Here is a 16684-nt window from a genome sequence, read left to right on the forward strand (position 1 = left end):
CATTCCATGAATTCTTGGTCTAAGAATGGTAACGCCTAAGCTTGATGTAGAGAAACTTATAGGGGAAAATGACTTCCACCTATATAGACTCAAGATTTTGATTCCTATAGTTCAAGAAAATAATTTCTTCTAATTCTTATTCTTTATTTTAATTCCAATTTATTTTGATTCAACCCATTACAAATGCATCTTTGGAATAAATGGGTGGTGGGGCTTTGCTTTAAGAAGATTATCAGATGCTTGACGGGGTAATAAGCCAAGTTTTTATCAAGTTTTTCTTGCTTCAAAATGGTTTCTTGTCAAAATTTCAATGTCAGATTCTAAGAGGGTATATGTATAGTTGTAATATAGGGCGGGCTACAATAAATCAAGGGTGATAAAGAATCTGAATGATCAGGACAAATGTATATTTACAAAGTGTTGTTTGTACAAGGTTCTCTTTTAACTTATTTCGATTATAACTCGTTTGATTCTTACATGTTCAGATTTATAGGAAACAAATGCACCACTAATTTTTCCAGTGCGCTGACAAGGTTTTTATTTATTTTTTGGTTGCCGATACTCAACGTTTACAACAGTGTACACATTCTATCACGACGAGCGGACATAAATGAAAACTTCAACAATTGTGGGGGTGGGATCAGCAAGCACACAAGAAATGATGACCTACTAAGCTGGGATCGCTTGGCAGTAAAAATAGCAGTAAGTCCATTACAATATGCCACTCGTATAAACTCATATGCTATCGATTCACATCTGCACATGCCAAAATTAAAATTTAAAAAGAACACCACGCGAAAAGTCATATTCATTCAATTCACTTGGCGGCCAAGCACAAGCTCTACCATTAGCTTATATATATAGATATCGATTTGCATAATCATTTTCCCTTGCCGCACGGTGGGGGGATCAAAAGTTGACGAATCAAATGTCAACCAAGCATCAGCTTTGATTTTCATTAATGTCAAACGCCCAATAAGCCACGGTTGTAATTTTCATTACTTAATTTTGTTCTTTATCAAACTCACAAGTTTTCAACGTCCCCTTCATTCATAAAAGAGAGAAGTTTTTTTTTTTTTTTTTTTTTTCATTCGAGCAAACGAGTGCGTATAGAATTGTAATGAGTCGGTGGGCGGTTAAACTTGTTAAAAATGAAGTTCGTCATATAGTATATGCTGTATTATAGTGCATCTAATAATAATAGCACTGTTATAAATTTGGAGATAATGAATGTTATAATTTAAAGGGATTGTATGTAATCAATTATTTAATGATGATATCTAAGTAAAGAATACTCAAATGAAGATCGAAGAAAACAAGCAAAATGCCTTGAACGACAAATTGAATTGTATTAATTCATTAGCAAAGAAAGGGTATATATAGGCATTAGAAGGTGGAGTTATTCACAATTATTAATTATAAAAAAAAGATAATGGGAAGAACAATAAAGAAGACAATGGGAGAGCATTATTTTGATGAAATCCATCGCGATTTACAACAAGCACCAGCATTCTTGGTTAATTGTTGAAAGGCCCAACAATACCCAAGGCCCAATACTGTTTCTCTCTTTAATCTAACATCGCCTAGGCTATTATTCCTAGCATTCTATTGCGACCAAAGTTTTGGTCAACTAATGACAGAAAACTCATTATTCATGCAATCAACTCTCAAAAGTGTTTCAGTTCTCAAGTTCAGGAACAAATGGCACCAAGGGAAAATGAAAATACATAACATAATCACTGCTTTTTCAACAGCAAAGGCCCAACATTATCCCCAGTAGCTTTGTTGTGCTTTACGTGGCTTCCATCGCACAGGGGGAACGTCCCTGACCTCCAGCATCTACACTCAAAACAATCATACAAACCCAAATGATCAAAACCTCGACATCAAAAGTTATTTTTTTTTTTAATTACACGAGACTATTACTTAAACTATAACTCATATTGTATGAGATTAGAACTGATATTTACAAATAAGATTATTACTTAGAGGGCAGCGAACCCCCACAAGTAACCCCACAAGCGCAATGTGGAGTATTTTCATCTCTCGAATATTAGTGATGGTTAAAAATCTGAGTCGAACTCCATAAGTATTGATATAAGTTGATCTTAGTAGGTAAGTTATCACAAGCACCCCCCACAAGTGCGTATTTTCATGCCTCGAATATTAGTGAGGATTAAAAATCTGGGTATGTAAGTTAGTCCTAGTAGGTAAGTTGATAACATTTAATTTTCTACTATATATGTATATTTTATATAGAAAGCACTTCGGAGCAGAAAGAGCTCTAGCGTTTAACTTTTTTTTTTTTTTTTCTCTTTCAGAAGAGTACTTCCTATTTCTATTTGTAATTTTCTATTCAAATTCCCCAAGTCCAAACGCTCTCAAGTAATTTCTATTTCTATTTGTGGTTCTCTAACAATTATCTCATAAACCAATTTCCTATTCCGAACACATCCTGTAAATAATAACAAATAACAACAATAATTTGAAAAAAAAAAAAGGCGTCTCTAAATTAATCTGGTATTTAAATTACGAAACAGAACCAAATTAAAGTACCTGCAATACGCGGTGAGGGGCTTGGAGAGCTCGGTTACCACGACAGAGTCAACAACCTTCTCCTCCGTCTTCCTGATATCCAAATTGATCCCCTGACCTTCCGCTCTCACCACCACCACGCGCCTCGGCCTCGCCGTAACTACACCCGCCGCCATTGGCGATTTGTTGAAACGGAATCCAGGCACAGCCGCCGAACAACTCATCGCAATCGACGCCATTGAAACGCACGGATTGATACGCTCTGAAAAAATATGTGATTGATAAGGCGGAGAGAAAAAGCTGAGTGCATAGAATCAACCTGTGGCCAGCACACGCTTGGTTGTTGGCTCGCTTGCAGTGTGAACTTATTATAGCCACACTTGGGTGGACGCCGCCTCTGACACGTCGTCCGTGTTATTAGAACACATTTGGAGGAAGGGGGTGAAAAAACAGAAAAATTTGGGCTTGACACAAAGCCCAATAGTATTAAGGTTACGTTCGGAAGTTTAAAAACACTGAATTGTGATAAATTATTGGGTTAATAACTATTTTTGACTTTGGAGAAATGCGAAATGCCGTCCAAAATATTATTATTCTAAAATAAATTCTCGTCCATGAAGTGTCTTGTAATGTTTTTACACAAATAATATATTACTTCATTTTATCATAATTTTATGAAATGTTATATTATTGGAGATATATTTTTTACAAATTTTGTGTAGTTTCGAATTATTGTTTACTTGGGATCTAATGTATGTTATCAACCCATATACATATACTCACAGCGGAGCTGGTATAAGATCAATTGAGGCACCGTTCCAGCTGGTTTTGGAAAACTTTTCAACAATAATTTGAAATCAGACCTTACTTTATTTGAATTTGTGAAAGTGTTTCATCTGCGTTTTAAATATCATGAACATATCTTGTTGACTATTTCAAAAATTGATTATGCTTACTAATAGTTCAATATTTGAATTCTCGATGTAGAAATAAATCAATGAATATTATAGTTAAAATGCCATATCTTGTTGACTATTTGATTTTTTTTTTTGAAATTGTATTTTACTTTTTTTGAAGGGTTTTGGATTGAGAATGTGAAATCTCACTTAATAAATACCAATCTTTACTATTTATTGTTATTTGAACTCAAATGGCTGCGGACGTAAAACATATTCATAGTCAATTGAGCTACATTAAGAGATGAAATTGTATAATATGTTGAACATGTCCATTTGAACAAATTTTTCGACTCCATCCCTGAATATATTTGATCGCAATTGATTCTATTTTCCAACAATTTTCCATTAATTTGTGTATTTTCTTTTTAAAAACCCACTTCTTTGTGTTGTGTAGAGACCTCCTTCTTTTGGTTATGTTTCATTATCGATTGACTATAAAAAACAAACGTAGTGATGAATTTGAGACAATCGGTAAACCTATAGACTTAATTGTCATTTTTGGAACGAGAGGGACTAGTTCGTTAATTCTCCTCGCGTTGGTCGTACTAAATTAGACGTTACGTTCCTACAATACTGGGAGCATCTTCCTATCACGAGCTCGGAGGACAGCCAACAAATGAAATTTTTTTTTGAAATTAACCAACGAAGGAATGACAATTATTGCAGCCTAACTAATGAACAATTATGATGTCACTTAACAACAACTCCAGCACAAAAATAAACGCGTTTCTTAATTCACCAAAAAAAAAGGTTTATTTAATTAAAAAAAAGGAAAAAAAGAAATGATGTTAATAAATCAATTTCATTCGTAACTAATCACCATCACATCATAAACATATTTTTCATTTTAATATCACGCGCGATCCCGCCCTGCCTTTGACAGTTAAAATAGCAAAAACCGCGTACACGTCTTCGATCCAAAGAAACCCCGCACTCTAGACAGAGAGAGGTTTCTGCAACCGATGGCGAGACGTGGTGGTAGCGGAGGTGGCGCTGTGTTTGGGATCGGGTATTGCCTTGTCCTTGTCCTGGTTTTGGTTTATTCGCGGATATGCATGTCCGCGAGATCTGATAAGGAGACCCGCCAGAGGTTTTACGGTAATTTGGTTAATACGACGGAGGAGGATTCCGGAGACGGCAGTATAGCCAAAATGTTCGACAGGGTTCTCGAGAAAGAGTTTCCCGATAACGAACAGTCTTCAGGTTCGGCTTCGTTTGCGTTTCTTAATTTCTCTTTTCTTTTCTTTTTTTTGATGCTGAATTTTATGATTTGTGCTGTAATATTAGTAGATTTTTTTATAAAGATTTGATTTTGATTAGTTTTGTAATGATTTTTCAATAGCAGAGGCAACAAATGTGGGTATCAGGCTTAATTATATAATTAGCTCCACTGTAATGCAATTTTTAGACCTTCTTGATACTCTTTCAAGTTCTAGGAAAGCTTCCACCAATTGATGACTATTTGAATACAACAGCTTGAACAGACATCATTGGAATGATGGTTAGCTACATTATAAATTTGGAAGGGCTGAAGTTGATTATGAAACCGTTAAATATATGAAAATTTGGAGTTGTTCGAGGTGAGAAGTTGAAGTGAAGAAGAGTAAAAAGAAGACAGCATACATTGCATATTTTTGGTGGTAAGTTATTGGGGGTGACACTGCTGATAATCTGTATTGGGATCCAAGTTTACTAGGAGGTATTATACATAGTGGGGATGGGGATAGGCAAGGGAGGAGTTGGAAGCAAGTTGTTATGCTCTTCATCAAGAACTAAAATTTTAAGATTAAATTTGTTTTATGATTTCCATCACTAGTTATACGGTCGACCCTAGCATGAAGTGGATAGTTAAACTTTAGAGAGTAGTGGAATAGCAGCATTACTTAGAGAATAGAACCGTTGTAATTGGATCTATTGTTTTAACGTGGCTGAGAGTCACTTTGTATTAGTGAATGGATGATTCTGTCACCTAATTCATTCTCTTGTTTAAAGTTTCACTTTCTCACATTTTATCATTTCTTTTCTGAAGTTGTCTTTTGTTTCATTGTTCTTGTTTTGGCATTTGCTATGGTATTCTGTTCATTCTGGCTCTATTATGCTATGGATAAATTTTAATCTGACTACTGGATGTAGCCCCTAATATGTGTTAAAGTCACATTCAATTGCACCATGCTAGTTAAATTGTATGTGAAAAGAAAACATGTATCTATTTTTTGGGTTACTTAGATTTTTGGAAGTTTTAAATTCCTGTTGAGTCCATATCAAGTTGCATAATAAATTTCAGGACGGTGGTTGTAGTTTTGACTTCTATTGATGCCAGTATATTTTGTATTAGATTGAAAATAGAATATCTTGTGCTTAACATTCTTTTTCAAGTGCTCTTTGAGGTTGATAGTATATGCTTCAGATTTGAATCCTGGACTGGTGATACTTGCCATGTCCTATGCTTTTTCTTTTAATGTTTTCAGTTATTGATTGCATAAGAAACTGTGACTGTTCCACATGCTTGCATGTATTCATTGGTGCCTCATTAGCTACTTCAATGTTTTGTGCTTAATATTTAGTCATACTTTCTGCTCTCACTAGGATCTGACGGGAGCAGCTTCAACAGCAGCGTAGCAGATCAACAAGTCAGTTTGCTTCTTCACTTAAGGCTATTGGATTGAACCTCCGAAATCATTTTTTTTTTTAAATGAATAATTGGTGATTAGAGTTTTGTTGAGCTGGCATAACTTCTGTTATTAAGCTTTTAGGAGTTAATTAAAGAAACTGAAATCTTGTTTTCTATCTGGGTTACTGGTATGTAAAGAAATACAATACAGCTGGTGATGCACCTTACATTTTCAGTAAAAGAGAATTGGGATTACTTACATGTCATTTAAATGTTTTTGGCTAATCACATTTGGTAACTAAAAATGTACCTTTAACAGGCAGTTTTTTACCAGTGATTGTCATATGATAAATTTGGTTATTTCTTGTTTTAGAAGTAATTTTCCTAGTTATATAACTCTGTTCCTCCACTGTTCACTTCTATGTATGTCAATGTTGCGTCATGATTATGATTTTCAGGCAGTACTGGAGACTGTAGCAAAAATCACTCATGAGAAGATGAAGAGAAATGATACTCAAGAAGCGAAGTATGGGAATGTATAAAATCTGTTGTGTTTCAAAATGAATTCTTTGGGACAATATATGTTAAATATATTGAAATCAGAGATTACGTTTCTTCTGTTACCAAACTGACATTTTTTTAAACCTTGTATATATCTTGGTCAGTGGTACACGGCCATTTCAGTTTCAAGATGTCTTTTTCTCAGATCAAGAGGATTCTGATGATGAAATGACCTTGATTGACAAGAAGGTGTGGTGAATGTTTGCAATTGATTTTTTGTGCGGAAACTTTGGACAGATTCTTTAATTAGACAGAGTTGACCTGTTTTTCCTACTTAACGTAGGATAATGTGTTTGTGATGTCAAACAAGAAATCCAAGTATCCAGTTCTTCAAGTAGATTTGAGGTCCGAATCTCTTTATCTTCATATTAATATTAGACAATATCTCTAGGGTCTTGCTACTTGACAGTGGTGTAATTATGATTTAAAAGCAATTAAGTTTTTGCATACTTCTAAGTTCTCCTTGAGTACTGACTCGCATGCCGCCTGTGATTTATGCTTAATAGTTTTTCCACTCTTGCTGCAGATTAATTTCAGATTTGGTAGTTGTCATAGTTTCTGCTGCTATTGGTGGAATCATCTTTTCATGTTTGGGACAACCGGTTTGTAATATTACATGTTTGTTTTCTGCATATATGATATACTTGTTTGCACTGAATGATCATTTACTTTTTACGGTGGTTCGCACTCAGCAATATTAAGTGATTTGAATGATGGACGCTTTGGGATTCTTATATAGTTATGGATTCACATGGTAGGTTATTGTGGGCTACCTTCTTGCTGGTTCGATTATTGGACCAGGGGGCCTGAAATTCATTAGCGAATTGGTACAGGTATGCTATTGTAAATAGTTCAGTTAATCAATTCTTGGTGTAGAATGTATATTCTGTAGTTTATGCATTGGCACTCTGATTATTTCTTCTTCTAGCTATAGTTATTCTAGTTACTGCTAAAGAAAATAAACAAATAAATAATGGCCAGTTGGTAATGTGTACGGGGACACTTAGTTCATAGGCTATTTTGACAGGATTTTCTTGGAAGTAGACCGGATGAATATAAAAGGATGCATAAAGGTGATATAATGCTGAATGAATAAACTAATTCGAGAATGGTTGCGGTACTGCTTTAGTTCTGGTTTGATAAAACCTATGGTAATCGGTCCCACAATACTTCACTGCAAAATTTAGTTTTTTGTTGTGAAAGCTGAGAACTTTCACATCAAGAGATTTTGAAGAAAACCTGGCCTCGAAAAACAGTATGTTCCTCTTTAACTTTTCCAGTTTTTTAACTATCAATCCCTCATTATGATATTAACTTTCTGATGAAAAGTTTTTCATTTAGCTCATTAAGCCTAGGTGAATTGGTAGATATTCAGTAAACTACTATTAGTTATTATCTGGTAGAGATTCTTTTGGTGTATTTGTTCTTCTGTTTATTTTGCGATCATTATTCCAGGTAACAAGTTCCTTTTTGTTTCATTCATCACAGGTCGAAACTTTTGCACAATTTGGTGTTGTCTTCCTTCTTTTTGCTTTGGGGCTAGAGTTTTCTTTGACAAAGGTACATCATTCTGTGCTTGGAAAGTGTATGATAACTATTGACAACATTTTCCTTCTTTGTTCATAAAATCTGTTCCAATTCAATAATTCATCATCAATGCAGTTAAAAGCAGTGGGACATGTCGCTGTTCTTGGAGGGCTACTACAAATTGCAATATTTATGTTCTTGTGTGGCATAACGGCTGCAGTATGTTGCTTAGCCTCTGATTTGGTTTTTGTTACAATTTCTGTATGTTGTGTTTCTTGTCAAAATTGATGTTAAACTTGGACTATTTGCTTATGCTGCAGTTATGTGGAGCCAAATTGTCAGAGGGAGTATTTGTTGGTTCCTTCTTATCAATGTCATCAACTGCAGTGGTATTCTTCTACACCATTTTTTTGGCAATAGAATTCCTCTTTTCATCTTGGCTTCCGCTAGTGGATTTCTATCTGGTTCATACTTTTCCTGTTACCTGTGCTAGGTGGTGAAATTTTTGGTAGAACAGAACAGCAATAATGCTCTTCATGGTCAAGTTACAATTGGAACACTTATTTTACAGGTGCTGTTTAAAAACTATATTAATGATATTCCGCTTACAATTTATGACATGGACTAGTAGGATTCAGTTTTTGAAGCATATTTAGCCGTTTCTTGACCTTGTGTTATTTCAGGATTGTGCTGTTGGGTTACTATTTGCTCTGCTCCCAGTCTTGGGTGGTAACAGTGGCCTTCTGCAAGGAATGGTTTCAATGGGGAAGTTGTAAGTTCATTTGAGCTCTTTAAATTTAGATTTTAATGTGATTGCTCTTGTTGTTCTCCTTTTCTTTTTCAACAATGTTTCCTTGCTGTTGTTGACCAGTGCCCTTGTGCAAACATTATTTGTTGATTAGTGACATTTTTCTTTTATTAACTTCAGGCTGCTGGTTTTGTCCATTTATCTCACTGTTACATCTATTTTATCCTGGTCTTTTGTTCCCCGCTTTCTAAAGCTCATGATACAGCTGTCATCTCAAGTGAGTTTTGTACATATATTTTGTTTTTGTGCCTTGACTTTGATAAATTTCTTGTCCTTTATTAGCTCATTTTGATTTCTTTTCGCCTGTCCAGACAAATGAGCTTTATCAGCTTGCTGCTGTAGCTTTTTGCTTATTATCTGCTTGGGTAAGTGCAATACATAATTACCTGTTTTGTCAAGGTTAATACACCTTGCTGGCAATTGATAATGGGTTCTGTTTTCTGCTTTGTTAATTTACTGTTTCTGCACTGCATGATATTCTTTTATGCTGTTAAGTGATCATCCGCTTGGACAATGTAATACCTTTGGAGTTTCTTTTCAGTGCAGTGATAAGCTGGGCCTCAGTCTTGAGCTGGGTTCATTCATGGCTGGAGTGATGATATCTACCACTGACTTTGCTAAACATACTTTAGATCAGGTACTTTTCTGTGCTAGTGATAATTCCTCCACTTAGATTTTATTTTTATTTTGTGGATGAAGAATGCATTTTATTAAAAATCCTGACTTATACAGAGTTGTTTCCACTTTCCAGAAAAGGGTTGTTATGCTATTTTAAGTTCCAATGCATCTGTTGGAAATTTTTTATTCCTTTTATTTTATCTTAATTTGTTTCATCTTTCCAGATCTTAATGAACAATTCCTTTTATTTGTGCCCCTTTTTCCTATTAAGTGGCTGAAGAAAATTGAAGATTTTGCATTGCTCTGGTTGTCACTTGAAAATTTTAGTCATTTGCACTGTTGTAGAATATCCTAATCAATATCTCCTGAAGTTGAGGTTATTCTATGCTGTAGGTGGAGCCAATTCGTAACCTGTTTGCGGCTCTTTTCCTCTCCAGTATTGGAATGCTCATACATGTACATTTTCTATGGAATCATGTGGACATTTTGCTTGCATCTGTTATTCTGGTTATCATTGTTAAGACAGCTGTTGGTACTATAGTTACTAAGCTGTTTGGTTATAGCATGAGGACATCATTTCTTGTAAGTTGGCTTCCTAAGCTTATGGAATAGAATTCTTATTTTAGATAAAGTTTTCTGATCTTCTGGATCTGTTATATATATGTGCATATATATGATGCAGGTTGGAGTGTCACTTGCTCAAATTGGAGAATTTGCTTTTGTTCTTCTAAGTCGAGCCTCAAATCTTCATCTTGTTGAGGTGACATCAGTCTCTCGTTCTGATGCTTGATTTATACCTTAGCCCTTGTCTAATAGTTGTTTAAGTCATGTCTTTTTAAAAATATTATCATCATCACAACTAATGTTTTTGTTCTTGCTATTGAATTGAACTTGATTGATAATTTAGGGAAAGATGTATCTTCTTCTTCTTGGAACTACAGCTCTCAGTCTGGTAAGCTTATGATATAGAAACTGCATTGGAAGCTTTACAGTTCTTTTATAATTAAAACGAATGCCGTTGATGCTAGCGAAAGATAATCTACAGGTTACAACTCCTCTTCTGTTCAAATTGATACCAAATGTGATGAACTTGGGTATACTTTTGCATTGGTTCCCGTCAGAAGGCACACCGAGATCTGAGGTTTCTCTCTCTCTCTCTCTCTCTCTCACACACACACACACACAGAGGTAGGCATTTAAGCACGAAGCTGGGGTGATATTGCTTGTGCATGGGCAGAATACATGCTTTTAAGCATTTTAGCATTTAGCAAATTCTAAGCATTAGGAAGTTACGGGGCATATAAGATGCTCTGTCATCAACAGGGATACATTATTATAAATATAGATCCAAAAGAACAGTGTATCCATTCTTTATTACATTATTGCTACAGACCAGAAAGGTCTTTGCCCATTGTCGAAGATTCACTTGAAATGGACAGCTATTAGAATGAAATCTGCGATCAACATTTCTCAGGCTTTGAAGTGCTAGAAATCTTTAGGAACATTGAATATCTTCCCAGGACTATTTTAGTTCTGATGCTTTACTTTTTGTTTATGAAAAAACTTTCTTGTCTTGAAAACATGCTAAATCTGTTGTATTATTTAAATTTATTGGGAAGGCCAGCAGCCCTGGTTGGAGTGCATAACAGAATATTGTGACAATTCATTACTGCAGGCTCATCGGGGACTACGATTTTGATATCAGCAATTTCTAAAATCAGGGTGTGGTGCCATTACCAGTTCCATTTTTGAGCATTTGGATTACAGGTCAAGACTCCAGTTCCACTGTAACTCAGCACATAGTTTAGATGTACATACACACGTTCTCTAATGTTTTTGGATACTGTAAATACAAAATTATCGGCCCATAACCCTGCTCATGCTAGTCGGTTGGCATGTTGTAAGCCACTCACGATATACCACTCGTTTTGAAACGCACATAAAAATGTTATTGATTTGTTCCTCGGAAAGAAAGCTGTAGATGATAATGGATGTGAGATAGCCTTGTTTATGAAACATGATGAGAAATGTTCTCAACTGAAGTAACATTTTACAATGCATAGAACCTTCTCATTTTTAAGCAGTTCATTGTGGAATTCTCTGAGTCTTGGTTGTAAACCCTATACCTTACTCGATAAAATCATGAAATTGAAGAAAATGGATGTGTACGCTTTCAAACCTTAAACCTATTAAAGTTTGAGAAGTGTATCGATGAAATTTTATCCGATTTTCTATTGCTTTATTTATTTAGAAAAAAAAAATACCAATAATACTAGCCCAAAATGAAAAGGATCTTTTTTTAAAAAGAAAATTATGAAGAGGGGTTTGAATGTTCATTTTGAAAACATTGTGGTATAACTGAGATTGAGCAAAATTTTAGGGGCCTATCTGCTATTTTCGCAGAGGACCCGACGCAGAAGCCGGTATGATCGTGTTTAAGCGACCGAGATTATAATGGACCGTCAAAGATGGGGACACGTCGACCGAATCAAAATTATTCCATCACAATGTGAATCAAAACGCAGCACTGAAGTATAAGAAAAAAACTCGAGAGCAAGGACAAAGGACGAATCTTCGTTGTCTTTACATTGCAGACCAATCGAGTCCTTGCAAAGTCTTCCACTCTTCCTCTACGAAACGCTTACCTTACTTACCTCTTGAACGCGCGAAATCCAAAAGAATGGCGAGTCAGAACGACGACGCTTTGAAGCGTCTTCGATGCCAGCGAATTGGCTGCAACGCCACCTTCACCGAGGACGACAATCCCGAAGGTTCCTGCACTTTCCATGATTCGGTATGCTAATTTCTTTTCCTTCTCTTTCTTCCATTTGTTAATGAATTGAGATTGCTGAGGACGGGTAGTTTCAAACTTCAACGTATTAACTGATGAAATTTGTATGTGATTGATACATTGATGCTGTGATCAATAAAAACAATGTATGTACAGAACTTAAACCTCCAGTTTAGATATATTTATGTTTTTTTTTTTTTTGGATTTAATCCACAGCTGTTGCTAATTTGAATTGCATCAACTAACTCTCAGCTATAAAAGTAGGTGTTTGCCAAAGCTTTCAGTGTTGAGAAATGATTCAGTTACAAAAATACTCTTCAAGTGAAGACTAATTATTTAGTAGAATTCTGAAAATTCGTTTAGCACAACTAAGTTGCTGATCGTGTGAAATCAATTTGGTGTGTGGTGTGTTGCTTTCTTCAATCTTTTTATAATTTGTGAAATATGATTATATTTTTGTTTGTTGTACTGATTGTGTTTTTGTTTTGCATCGTTGGGCTTCGGTTTTACCTTATCGGATTTGATTATAAATGATCAGGGAGTAAGTCAGACTTTGTTTCTTTTGAAAAGAATAATTCTATTTTCATTTTTTTCTTTATAAACTTTCTGAGCATGTTAATTTTCAATTGTAATTTCAGCCCATATTTCATGATGGAATGAAGGAGTGGAGTTGTTGCAAGAGGAGGAGTCATGATTTCAGCTTATTTTTGGAAATTCCAGGGTAACTGCCTATCATGTTTCCTTGTGGAACTTGTTCCTTTATTATTGATACTTTTCTTGGCTATGCTAGCAGTGGACTATATAACCCATAGAATTCAGGCATTTGAGCAGTCCACTCCTGGTGATGATCACCTCGCATGGTGCCTATGATAGCAGTGTACTTGAAAACTACATGTTAGTTATGAATTTTATCACTTACATATTCAGCTAAGCATTGATTGCTGAAGTACATGACCCAGAATTTTGTTGTTGAACATGTTCACTTATCACATTGCCTGTTCAGATTTTGCTCATCTCTGAATGAAATATAAATGCCTTACTGGTTAAATTTCATTTCTAAAAAATTTAATACTGTTGGATTGATATTTCAGGTGTATCAGATTTTAGGCAATCTGCTTCTTGCTTATGTTGTTGTTCACAATGAAAATACAATTTGGGATTTTTTCTGAAGTTGCTAAGTTGGATGTGATTGTGTGTTTATATTTTCTCTTAACTCTTAATTTTGCATCCTTTCAGCTGAAGCTGCTTCCAAATCATTTTTCTGTTAATTTAGAAGCAATGATCTGTCAGTATTTTTCTAAATTGAGTACATTGCTCTTAAAACAGTTTAAAACATGTTGGCCTTGGTAAGCTTGGCCAACTATGCAAAATATGGATGTAAATTTTATTGCACTTCCATGATTGTTCCCATGTGGTCTGGATGTAAGTCTACTTGGATTACGACCAGTAACTTCTAGTCAGTAATTTTTTGCAAAGTTTCTGTTTACATTAGTTGCTCAAAATTTTGTTCCATAAATGAAGATGTAAGACAGGTAAACACACAACTGAGAAACCAGTGTTAACTAAGCCGGTCGCTACTTCAAAAACTCCAGCTCCAGCTCCTGCTCCTTCAACAACTCTTGGGTCCAGCACTCCATCGAAAGAACTTTGCTCAAGATGTCGACAGGGTTTCTTTTGCTCTGATCACGGTACCCAAATTTTTATGCTTTATGTATATAGAGACTCTGCATTGTTCATGTCTTCCTTTTTGGATTCAATGAATGTGGAATAATTCCAATTTGTTTATCATAGTATACGGTTAAGCAAAAAGCTAAATAGAGCTATTTCTCTACCTCCACGTCTCTTCTGGTTTTTGTAAATACAAAGACCATAGTGGATCATGTGCCTTTTATATTACTAGTGCTTGAGAAATGGGAAAGGTTAGTTGTATTGTGTACTAGGTTTTGCTTTGTCATGGGGCTTTTACTTTTCTGAGGTTCATCTTTGTAACAGTGCATTTGGAATGTTCTAGTTCTCTTTGTATTGTTCTAGGAGATGCCAGCAGGTTTGTCTTTGCTAGATTGTTTCTCTGTGTCTATCTTTTGTTCCTATCTTGCTGAAGCACTTTGTTGTTTGAAGTGTGTCCTTTTTCCCCTTAACATCTTCATTGGTCTTTGAACTGAATTCTTGCATGTTCTACATAGGTTCACAAGCCAAAGAACAGACCAATTATGCCCCAGCTGTACCTGCTGGAAGTAATGTAGCTGCTGAGGTGCCTCCTGTTCCAGTGAAGAAGAAAATTGGTATTAACGAGCCTCAAATCTGCAAAAATAAGGGATGTGGCAAAACTTTCAAAGAAAAGGATAATCATGAGACTGCATGCAGTTATCATCCTGGACCTGCTGTTTTTCATGATCGGATGAGAGGGGTGCGATTCTTGTCTAAATGTGTTGTTTTGCCATTCATTTTATCTAATCTCTTCTTTATTGCTTTTGGAATTGATGCCAACCTCTGTGTGTGATATATGATTTTTGCAGTGGAAGTGTTGTGACATTCATGTGAAGGAATTTGATGAATTCATGGGCATTCCACCATGCACCAAGGGATGGCATGATGCTAATCTATCATCCTGACTCCTGAGTAGTAGATGCAGTGAGGAGTTTGTTTTCTTGTAACCCTAAATTTTTGTTTGATATGTTATCATCTTATTTGAATAACTGTTTAATAGCACTTTTTGTAACTCTTTTTTCTGATGATAGCGTCTGCAGTTTACAATGGATAAAACCGTTGGATGAATTATCTTCCATGATGAATCAGTTTGGATTTTGTATTGTGTTTATATAACTGCGACCATTCTCCCTTACTCATGGCACGCCATTAGGCTTTATAGCTTCATAGAATCTGAGAGAATTGTATTAATACTCTCCATCTCAAGCTCCTTGAGTGTAGGTTCCCTTTCTCACTATCAACTTTCGGAAATGGTTCAACCATTGTAAGTTGTCCAAAGTATTACTTCAAGATTGATGGTTTTTTTTTTTTTTTTTACTTCAACAAATTGCCGCTCTTTTCTTGCCTTTGGAGTATCTTATGCAAGAAAATTTGGCAGTTGCTTTTTGTAATGAACTTTGGATCAAATTCATTGAGGTCGGGACTCGCCAGTCCAGATTTTTGAGAATTACAATTTGGGTTTAGTAACAGTAAAGAGGAATATAAACAGTGTTTTCAAGGATACAATGCCTGGGCTTGTGAGGATATAAGCCGGAATTTTCTTTACTCATCATACGTGTAATACTAAGGACGTGGATATCAATGTATCATGCATAGTATTTGTCTGTCGCACATAAAGCCCAACCAATTTATTTGTAAGTGAAAAGAAAAATAAAAGCAAACAGCAAAGATTATAGGAGGAGGAATAGGATAGCCATCACGGGTCCTATGATGTGTATAATCAATTGCTCTTTAATTCTCTTGGGTCTCGCGATTTCTGTTCCCTTTTCCATTCATGTTTTCTGTCCAGCCTACAGTGCTCGCGTATCAAGTCTCGGTTCTTTCTGTTGACTCTTTGACCATGTGTATTTGACTAGTTTAGTTGACCCCTTACATTATAAAATCCTGATATAATTTCTTAATATTTTATACAGTACAAGGAGTGGTTGTTGATTTTAATATTGTTCTAAGTACTCGCAAATTCTACTTCATAAGCATTTTTTAAAATATTTTTCGAGATTATTTTGGGTACGCATAATTAGTACCCGAATGTACAGACACAAAAATATAAAGCCGGTTGGCAATTTAATATTTTATATTCTCGTTCACGGGGCATTAAGATTTTCACTTTTATTTTTTAAAATTTCCTAGCTATACCATATTTCGCAATTTTAGTTTGTACCATTTTTGATAATTTAGGCACCATTAAGCAATACTATTGCCAGCTGGTAAAATTTAACACGACCTGATTATCCGACACGAACACGACATAAATAAATGGGTATGGGTCGTCAAATTTAACACGATTATTAAATGGATCAGATTTGGGTCAACACGATTTTTTTTCGTATCGGGTTAAGGTTAAAATTCTTGACATATTTACCCGATCAATGACCCGATTATATTTTTATTTTAAAATAATTTACATATTTTAATCATTAAAACTCAAATATTAGAAATGATTTTCTTTTTTTTATTCTTTAAAAGGTGAATATAAACACAGCTGGTGTTTTATTTATAAAATTTTAAATATATTTAGAGCTTCAATAGTGTAAATGTGTAAAAATTGATAGACATGTATATTTTAT

General features: G+C 35.1%; 4 protein-coding genes across 5 annotated transcripts in view; 2 read left to right on the top strand and 2 right to left on the bottom strand.

Annotated features, from left to right (window-relative positions):
- LOC102627717 (embryo-specific protein ATS3B-like) overlaps nt 1-16437 on the bottom strand; it is a 39482-nt gene extending 23045 nt beyond the window's left edge. The window contains exon 1 of the mRNA XM_006490205.4: nt 16432-16437. The gene's annotated coding sequence lies outside the window, so the exon portion shown is untranslated. The remainder of the gene's footprint in view (nt 1-16431) is intronic.
- LOC102626849 (CDGSH iron-sulfur domain-containing protein NEET) lies at nt 1446-2952 on the bottom strand. The gene is made up of 2 exons (XM_006490202.4): nt 2557-2952; nt 1446-1839 (listed from the first exon to the last, which is right to left on the bottom strand). Exons 1-2 carry the CDS (start codon nt 2772-2774, stop codon nt 1737-1739), a joined length of 321 nt encoding a protein of 106 aa, XP_006490265.2. The 5' UTR covers nt 2775-2952; the 3' UTR covers nt 1446-1736.
- Nucleotides 4290-11707, top strand: LOC102626554 (K(+) efflux antiporter 5). Of its 2 annotated transcripts, XM_006490201.4 has the most exons (20): nt 4290-4697; nt 6081-6124; nt 6564-6631; nt 6771-6855; nt 6950-7011; nt 7193-7268; nt 7425-7499; nt 8155-8226; nt 8329-8412; nt 8514-8582; nt 8687-8764; nt 8877-8965; nt 9122-9218; nt 9313-9366; nt 9543-9638; nt 10013-10201; nt 10302-10379; nt 10527-10571; nt 10665-10760; nt 11295-11707. In XM_006490201.4, the coding sequence occupies exons 1-20, from the start codon at nt 4457-4459 to the stop codon at nt 11316-11318; spliced, it is 1722 nt and encodes a 573-aa protein (XP_006490264.1). In that variant the 5' UTR covers nt 4290-4456; the 3' UTR covers nt 11319-11707. The 2 variants fall into 2 exon arrangements, with proteins under 2 accessions (XP_006490264.1, XP_024958500.1); XM_025102732.2 differs by lacking the exon at nt 4290-4697 and having other exon boundaries at nt 6092-6124; nt 6564-6641.
- Nucleotides 12131-15185, top strand: LOC102626257 (cysteine and histidine-rich domain-containing protein RAR1). The gene is made up of 5 exons (XM_015533991.3): nt 12131-12413; nt 13049-13131; nt 13932-14098; nt 14594-14817; nt 14927-15185. Exons 1-5 carry the CDS (start codon nt 12300-12302, stop codon nt 15020-15022), a joined length of 684 nt encoding a protein of 227 aa, XP_015389477.1. The 5' UTR covers nt 12131-12299; the 3' UTR covers nt 15023-15185.
- Nucleotides 16438-16684: the final 247 nt, after the last annotated feature.

Source organism: Citrus sinensis, chromosome 9 (genome assembly GCF_022201045.2).
Source record: "Citrus sinensis cultivar Valencia sweet orange chromosome 9, DVS_A1.0, whole genome shotgun sequence".
NCBI lineage: Eukaryota > Viridiplantae > Streptophyta > Magnoliopsida > Sapindales > Rutaceae > Citrus > Citrus sinensis.

Coding starts and splice junctions, on each gene's coding strand:
- LOC102626849 (XM_006490202.4), bottom strand. CDS start 2,774: ATGGCGTCGATTGCGATGAGTTGTTCGGCGGCTGTGCCTGGATTCCGT. Junction 1,840..2,556: donor CCCCTCACCGCGTATTGCAG/GTACTTTAATTT, acceptor TTTTGAGTGTAG/ATGCTGGAGGTCAGGGACGT.
- LOC102626554 (XM_006490201.4), top strand. CDS start 4,457: ATGGCGAGACGTGGTGGTAGCGGAGGTGGCGCTGTGTTTGGGATCGGG. Junction 7,500..8,154: donor TCATTAGCGAATTGGTACAG/GTATGCTATTGT, acceptor CATTCATCACAG/GTCGAAACTTTTGCACAATT. Junction 10,572..10,664: donor GAACTACAGCTCTCAGTCTG/GTAAGCTTATGA, acceptor GATAATCTACAG/GTTACAACTCCTCTTCTGTT.
- LOC102626257 (XM_015533991.3), top strand. CDS start 12,300: ATGGCGAGTCAGAACGACGACGCTTTGAAGCGTCTTCGATGCCAGCGA. Junction 12,414..13,048: donor CCTGCACTTTCCATGATTCG/GTATGCTAATTT, acceptor TTGTAATTTCAG/CCCATATTTCATGATGGAAT. Junction 13,132..13,931: donor TTATTTTTGGAAATTCCAGG/GTAACTGCCTAT, acceptor CCATAAATGAAG/ATGTAAGACAGGTAAACACA.